This window comes from Eleginops maclovinus, chromosome 22, assembly GCF_036324505.1.
Source record: "Eleginops maclovinus isolate JMC-PN-2008 ecotype Puerto Natales chromosome 22, JC_Emac_rtc_rv5, whole genome shotgun sequence".
In the NCBI taxonomy this organism is placed as follows: Eukaryota; Metazoa; Chordata; class Actinopteri; order Perciformes; family Eleginopidae; genus Eleginops; species Eleginops maclovinus.
The window spans coordinates 2,359,322-2,367,806 of NC_086370.1; the positions used below are offsets into that span (position 1 = coordinate 2,359,322).

General features: G+C 39.8%; 1 protein-coding gene across 1 annotated transcript; it reads right to left on the bottom strand.

Annotated features, from left to right (window-relative positions):
- Window positions 1–437: 437 nt before the first annotated feature.
- Window positions 438–7,075, bottom strand: vax1 (ventral anterior homeobox 1). The gene is made up of 3 exons (XM_063875394.1): window positions 6,145–7,075; window positions 4,412–4,599; window positions 438–950 (listed from the first exon to the last, which is right to left on the bottom strand). Exons 1-3 carry the CDS (start codon window positions 6,356–6,358, stop codon window positions 438–440), a joined length of 915 nt encoding a protein of 304 aa, XP_063731464.1. The 5' UTR covers window positions 6,359–7,075.
- Window positions 7,076–8,485: the final 1,410 nt, after the last annotated feature.

The following is an 8,485-nucleotide window of genomic DNA, read 5'->3' on the forward strand; positions in this document are numbered from 1 at the left end:
AGAAAGGTTTCATTGCTCCTATACTTCCTGCTTTGCAATATTTACCAATTCTTTGCAGCGAAAAAGCTTTTGTGGTATAGGAAGCAGCCATATTCTCTGGGCCTGTGTATATTCTTATTTTTGGATTCATAGATAGGACTAAACATGTTTGCCAACAACCTGAAAGATCCCTCAGAGTGTCAGAGTCATTCTAAACCTCTGTAACAAAGACCTACACTAACATTTTGTGCAAAATCTTTCCAATGCCCCCATGTCTTTGTTAGATGAGCTTGTGCTTGTAAGACGCCAGATGTGCAACTGGAATACATGAACTGCTACAGAGCATAACAGACACAGATGAAAGAGAATGAGCAAAACCAAACAAAGACAGTGAAAGCCAGAAAACAACCAAAATGTGTCCAGAGGAAACAGGAATCTGTCTGTGTGAAAACAAAGCATCATTCCAGAATCTTCTTGTCCATGGATTCTTTGCCATTGGTCCGCGAGTAAGGCTCAAAAGCAGAGGAGCTCAAGTAGCGGGCGGAAAGTTCCTGCAGGTTCCCTGCCAACGATCCGGCCATGGACAGGGGGTTGGAGGAGATGCGGTTGGCGACGCCGCTGAGTAAGGAGGGCATGGGGAAGCTGAAGAGGCCGGCCACTGTCCCTGAGCTGCTGACAGCCGGCAGAGGAGGGCTGCCCCCCGCCGTGCCGGTGCTGCCACCGCTGCTGCTGCTACTGCTGCTGTTGCTGGCCATGGCCATGGAGGGGGGGCGCAGGGCGGAGCCCAGGGTGCCACTGCCGCAGTGGGGCAAGATGCCCGGCAGGCCCGGGGGGGTCAGAAGCCGGCCCTGCTCCAGCAGTCTGAGCACACTGCAGGTGGCCGCGGTCTCTGAGACCACCGAACGCAGCTCTGAGTCCTTCCCTTGGTCCTTCTTCTGCTTAGTGCGCCGGTTCTGGAACCAGACCTTCACCTGGAAAAGAACGCAGATAAGAGAGGTTTGTAATATGTAGGTTACCATACTGCAGGTCATATTTATTATATATATTCCCTTAAAAAGATAGATTACAGAGGTAAATGTTTGGATTTTAACATCAACAGTAAATACAGCATTAAAAAACATACGCATCTGCGCAGTTGGTAGAGCTGGCGGCCCCAAAGCCGAGTTCCCTGGTATGAGTTCGGCTCAGGACCATGTGCTGCATGTCATTCTATCTGTGTCCCTGTTTCAACTCTGTCTCTACAATAAAGGTACTGGCTGCCAAAGAGTCTTTAAAAAACAAAACATGTCTGTTGGTGAAAACACAGAAATGTTCACTTTAATTGAATGTATTGTATCAACTGATTTCACATAACTATATTAGATTAGCTGGAAAAAGTATTATGAAGTTAAAATAAAAAATATTAGGTTCAATTTAACTCACTGCTTTCAACCAACCTAATACCATTTTGTGAATTATGTTTACATCATTTAATTAAAGTCAAAGATTCTGGTTTTTTTTCAGTACACACACACACACACACACACACACACACACACACACACACACACACACACACACACACACACACACACACACACACACACACACACACACACACACACACACACACACACACACACACACACACAGTGATCAGAAGCTGCAGTGATTGTATTCACAGAGGACAGGGCTGTTAGCAGGATGTTAATTCAATCAAACGTTTCTCAGTGATATTCTTCACTGCTAAACTCTCTGATCCTTTTACACTAAAACCAGTTCAGATCCAGGTCTCATCTCTCATGTTCCTTTTGTCTTTGAAACCTACATGGAAATGTACGGAAGATGAATGCCACATGCACATTTTTTTTGCGATCTGGTCAGATCTAAAAAAATAAATCAGATGTGGCACTTTGTAAATTTGCCTATCAAAGAACAGATACAATTATTTGACTGTTTCTTTCTTGTTGATGTTGTGATCATGTGGCAGAATTGTGGATGGTGTCATTTTATTTAGAGCTGAAATTATAATGAGTGTGTTGTTTGAGTTAGCTATTGAGCTAAAAAATCTAAACCCTCCAAACAATAATAAGCTTAAGGTATTTCTGTGTTTAACATTTTAGTTAATTGAACATCTTAGTATAATGTTTTCTTAGAAAAAAAATTATAGACTAAAAATCATTTGAATTTCTGCATGATATATTTTAAGTTGTTGGTCATCATTAGATATTCAAGATTAACTTCAAATTTTAACTGCAAGGAAGCCCTACCAAAAGAGAATTATTCTCAATACCTTCAAATTCAAAATGGTAAGCAGGACTTCAATGGCTGTCTTTTAGCACCATGGGATTCCGCCTGTAGAATTAGAACCTCATAATAAATGAAGAAATCCTAAATGTCTTCTTTGGAAATCTTAGACGGTTCTGATCTTTTCTATCTGTTCTAGAAATGTTGCAAATGTTTTTTTCCCAGTGCTTAGATTTGGCATGGAGTATCTATGTACAGTATATTGAATAAGGGCAAAGTAGTACAAAAAACACTTGCAGCTCAATATGGAAGAATGAAAAAAGGAATGCACTCTTCGTGATTATTTATCAATTAGTCATCCATCTCACTCAACTGATCCATTAAATTATTCTAATTTATTAATTATTCAGTTTCACATGATCTTCATTGAATACATGTCAAAATAAAAAAAACGGTTGTATGATTTGTACCAGTAATCACACCTGATTGTTTTAACATTGAACTAAATGTGTTCTGTATGAAGCTATCCAGCCACCATCTTGATCCCAGCGATAGTCTGATCACATCGGATTTCTGCCTTCCCTTCAGTGGGTGGATTAACTCTTCTCTAGCTGATAACATCACACATTAAAAAAAAATCCAACAGTTCTGTTTGCTGGTGCAGACTGCTCACGAGAAACATCTTGCTCATTTCAGAGGTGACATTGTCAGTGCAAATACAACAAGGTGAAGCTGGTCGCTCAAACAAAGATGATTAGCTGTGCACTCGGCAAATGGCTGTCACTCTTTAATGCAGCACCCGTGAGTACCAGGGAACACAATATTAATTTCACCATGTTGTCATTAAAAGGCATTTCATAAGGACATGAATCAGACTCTGGGAGAAAATCCTGAGTCTTTGTCCTGCATGAGTAGGGAGCAAAGGTCATTTTCTATATTACCTGTATGTGAGCAAAAACAAATTTCAGGCACTTAATTACTTTGTATTGAAACAAAAAAAGAGAAATATAGGAAACTGTTTTGAAAAAGTAAAATATAAAAAGGGAATAAGTAAGTAAAATGAAACTGTGAGCAAGTTGTTCATCAACACACAGATCAGAGTTGTGTTGTGGTTTTGTGAGAAAGCTTGACCTCTCGCAGACCTTCACTCAAGGTCAACCTCTGCCGCCGCGCTGAAAGCCACGACACATCAGCACCACACACCAACCCATGGCACTTTGCACATTTAAAACAAACAATCCGAAGATGAATGAGACTCAAGCTGAACACAAACAAATGCTCATGTCCTCTGAAGTCCAAATCACACTGTCTGACCTGCCGACACACACCCTGCAACCCACTGCTGACCCCTCACATGACATCAGGAGGAAGCCTTTTATCTGCTATTTCAGCAGCTTCAGGTTACAATGTCAAACACTCCATAATCTATATTGATGCACATTTAATTTTCTAATTTAAAACGGCAGTGCATTTACTTTAAATGTATACACCAAAAAAAACTGAGCCGTTGACTTTCATTAAATATAATATGTCAACAACATTCACATACCTGTATTAAGGTAGTTGAAAGCAATACTATAAAGTTAAAACTTATATTTCCTATTCAAACGTAACATTATTGCTTTTAATTAAAGTCAAAGTCATTTTTTTCAGTGTGCTTACAATAAGAAATAATTCAGCGTGAAATCCTTAAATGCATAGTGTTGCGTATTCAAAACACTGAATAGGAAGCAGCAAGCACTCGTTAATTAATAAACCTGCCTATGAATACTAACACTCAACAACAACACTTCAGATTTGTATTGATTATTGGTGCCATAAAATTATTGTTTACATCTGTAGCGCCGGGAAAACAGGCCTTTTGTAATTTTGTGTGTGAGAATACCGCTTGGTATATGGATGGTAAATGATGGCACCTTTAAAATACAATATAATACAAACAATCTTCTAAAATTGACTTAATTATGTAATAACGTGAAATTGTTTGTGTAAATTCACCTTTCTCCGTGACAAATAATATAAGATGGTAATATGATTATCTGAATTGAAAATAGAAGATGGTATTTAAATTAAAAAACAGATGTATTTAGACTTTGCATTATAACTTTATTAATTAAAACAAAGGCACCTGTTAGGGCTCATGCATTTCGGATTCAAACTGTATAATTTCTAAAGAATGTATCCGGTGTGTTCAATGCATTCATACCTGAGTTTCAGACAGGTTGAGCTGGCGGGCCAGTTCTGTGCGTTCCCTCCCGACCACGTACTGACACCTCTGGAACTCCATCTCCAGCCGGTACAGCTGCTCTGCTGTGAAGGAGGTGCGGGTCCGCTTGGGCCGGTCCAGATCCAAACCCTTAGGCAGGATAATCTCTCGGATAGAGCCTTTAGCATCTGCAACAAAGAGACAGTGACAATTACAACGGAGACATGCTATTTATTCAGGGAGCACACCGGTCATGTGCATTGTTATCATTATCATTATCATTATTATTATCATTATTATTATTATTATTATTATTATTATTATTATTATTATTATTATTATTATTATTATTATTATTATTAGTAGTAGTAGTAGTAGTAGTAGTAGTCGTAGTAGTAGTAGTAGTAGTCGTAGTAGTTATAAAAGTAGTAGTAGGAGCACAGTGGAGGTCCGGAGAATTATAGTATTGACTCAAATTCAGATTTTATTTATTAAATAAATGCATTTGGAATTAATGTAACATGATGTACTTATATATAGAATAACATATTTTTTAAATTATGCTTTAAATCCATGAGTGAACATCATCCTATGTTTGTAATTATTATGGGAAATCCAAATCAACATTAATATCTGACATTTCTTTGTTAATATACATTTATATGTATTCAAGTGTTTACCAATTTGAACACATAATGAGTAAAGATACAAATGAAACCAGACTGACAGACATGTGTTTCATGTCAGTTCACTGATGTGGAATACTCGTGTTACAACCTGAGAGAGATAACAATAAAAGAGGTAGCATACAAAATAAAGCAAAAAGGGTCTTCTGTTTCTTTTAAAATATAATTAATTGACTAAATTTGACTGTGTGCTAAATAAATGTGGCTGCATTCAATCATTTCATAATTATTTTCTTGTTTCTCTATATTGAAGTTGGTGAGGCTGCTCTGTTTAATTAAGTTTTTCTCTACAAATCCACAGTTTTGGTTGTTTTATAAATTATATTAATATTAGATTTTGACCGAATTACAATTCACATAAATCACTCTATGAGGGCAACTGTGACTCATACACACAGTTGCACAGTATTTATGAACTCAAATATCCGTAAAAACAAACTCCTCCTGTCGCCTTCTGCTTTTGTTTAGATCATTTTGAATCTTGTGAATATCAACTACAAAGTTTAATGCAGCACGTACAAAATAAACCCTGTAGGAATTCTTCTGTTAAAAGTGTGACCTTTCACACACTTAAATGTACCTTTCTAAAGTGAATTGTTCTTTTATCATAATAATAATATCATAATAATTATCAATAAACATGACTTTAAAATGTATTAGGTATTATCTAAGTATGCGATCTAAAGACAACATTTAACCATCCTCGTGGTAACTCTTGTGACTAAAATGAAAAGAAAGAATTGTTTTGTTCACGCAGTTTGATTTGCTTATAATTTAAGATACTTATCTATAATTGTGATTTAAAAAGGCTTCATTCTTAATGTTTAATTTATTTGTAAGGGGGTTATTTTGCTATCAATTTTAGATGAAGGGAAATCCTATTTGTCAACTTTTTGATCACGAGGTTCCTGAAGCTACTCTCTTATCTCCAATGTTTTAAACGCATGTAATGTAACCCAAGTTTAAACAATGTTTTGTCTGATTAATCTTTATGATCTCTGAAGTACGACACTGCAAGTCAAAAAACGAAGAAGCCCCCAGCATTACCTCGGACCAGTATTCTCCGGCAGTAGTCCGGGTCCCCCGTGCTCCCCCGGCTCTTCTCGCAGTTGTCCACGGTCCCAGAGGGAGAAAAGGAGTCCTGCTGCTCCTTCAGGAAGCTTTTGGACAAGCTTCCCTGGGAGTCCTTGTCATCTTTCCCCTTCTGTAGTCCATTCTTCAGTCCCATCCCTTCCGTCTCTTGGTTGTACCTGACCTCCATGCTCAGTTTATCCTCTCGGACCTGTGGCTTGTACGCCTCTTTTTTCCTTTTGTCAGGTGGGGAAAAAAAGGAGATTACGGAGAACACGGTGCACTAGATTGTCTGGACAGTGTGGGGTTTAGTTTCAAAGCAGCACCTTTCAGCAGGGCAGAGACAGCTATCTAATGTTTGGTGAAATACTTCCGTCCGTCGACCAAGGAGCCCTATTATCACTGAGCAAAGTCCCTTGCCCAATGATCATGGACTTCTCAGTGAAACTCAACAGTTATTCAATGAGCCCCTTTCCTCGTTACATAGACATCGGGCTGATAGATGATCTCCAAATAATCACAGCCATGGATGCGCACTCGCTGTTTCAATTGATTACGGTAATTTTGCTGGCTCCAAATTTGCATAACCTCATGAATACACTGAATTGTTTTGGGAAATAGATCAGGTCTTGATAGAGGAGTTCGCTTGTCCCGTCCCCCTCAGTTTGCCTGCTCCCAGCCCAGAGATTCAAGACAAATGATTGGTCTTGCCTCGCAACCAAGCCTCAGTGAACCCCACATGAAGGCACACATCACAGAGGTAAAACTCTTCCGTACCTACAGTAAGTTCCCAGGTGCTTCGTTCTTCCTTCCACGGAACATAGCCAGACATTTTTCCCCCGTCTTTTCACAGCGCACCTGATTGCCACAGCATGTCAGCAAACTTTAATCCTGTTTTTCCCTTAGACTCTCTCACTAATCAACGGAATTCTGCAATGTGTGGATCTCACCACTATGCTCTTGTAGGCAGGAGACACTGGGAGCGAGCCAGAGATTGGGAGAGAGAGAGAGACAGGGGAAAAGGATAACATACAAATCCTCGCCGATCACAATTTATCAAGGCGTCGACGAGCCGGCCAGTTAGAACACTGCGACGGCGCCAGGCTTTAACAGGGAATGTGTTAAAGTTTCCCGTGTTCATTCAGAGACAACGCACTTCACCTATGGAGGTCCTGGCCGCTAACGCCACATCCTTCAGTATTCAAATGATTGCACCCCAGAGGCCATCCTTAGCTCTCATAATCTTAACCTGCACATTTGGAAAAGACAAAAAGGGAAACAAAGCTTGTCATTAGTGTTTAGGCTGCCTACACTCTCTCTCTCACACGCATACCTCTGGAATGGCCCCAACCTCTCTCCACCACTCGCTTCCAGCCCACTACCCACCCACCCATCCAACCACCAACTCTTAGCTATTTTCATTGTCAGTGCAACAATATCTCTGAACACAGCAGTGGCCAGTAATCCAATAAGACCATTGATTAGGCCACAATGATTCAATTCAAACCCGTGGCCCAGTGCAAGGAGCATTCTCTAGCCCTTCTTGTCACCTTAGCTGGCCAGAAGCCCTCTTCAATCTGCCCCCCTCCCTGAGTGCCATTCATGCCTTTATGGGAAACAGAGAGGAAAAGGAGTGAAAGATGGCAATTATCTAATTGGACTATTAACAAACAATTCTGCGAGTGTGGCTGCCCAGCAGCAGTCTCGGGGTGGGTTTAAGGGCGCATGTTGGACTAACTTTATTCACTGAGTGTTTGGGGGGCTGCTGCTTGAAGAGAGGCAGGATCCATTGTTTGAGAAAGGTAAAAAAGAGGCTAAAAAGGGAGCGACTAAAGGAGACCTGGGCTTTTCAGGCTGTGCGCAGAGCCCCAGCCTGGGAAATAGAACAAGGATGCAGCGTCTTGGCCTCTCAGCGACACACAATGGCTGAGCAGGAGAAAAGACTGATGTGTTCAGTTTCCACATTCCCAAAAAACATCACACACTCAGTGCCGCAATGTGTCAAGAATTTTGCCTATAGTTAACGGCAAGTTATCTCTTGAAATGCTTTATGAAATTTCAATTGTTAGATTGGCAAAATGTAAGAGCCCGTTCCTGCTTATCAGCTTTGTAAACAACGCAGGACAACAGATACATTGCTCACTGAAAAAATGTTGACTTTAATTAAATGTATTATGTCAACAGATTTCACATAGCTGTATTAGGTTCGTTGAAAGCAATAATATTAAGTTAAACCTAATATTTGTATTATTGCATTCAACTAACCTACTACATTTAATTAAAGTCAACGTTCCAGATGTTTCAGTGCAGTGCAAAT

Coding starts and splice junctions, on each gene's coding strand:
- vax1 (XM_063875394.1), bottom strand. CDS start 6,358: ATGGAGGTCAGGTACAACCAAGAGACGGAAGGGATGGGACTGAAGAAT. Junction 4,600..6,144: donor CCGGAGAATACTGGTCCGAG/GTAATGCTGGGG, acceptor TCTTTGTTGCAG/ATGCTAAAGGCTCTATCCGA. Junction 951..4,411: donor TCAACCTGTCTGAAACTCAG/GTATGAATGCAT, acceptor GTTCTTTTCCAG/GTGAAGGTCTGGTTCCAGAA.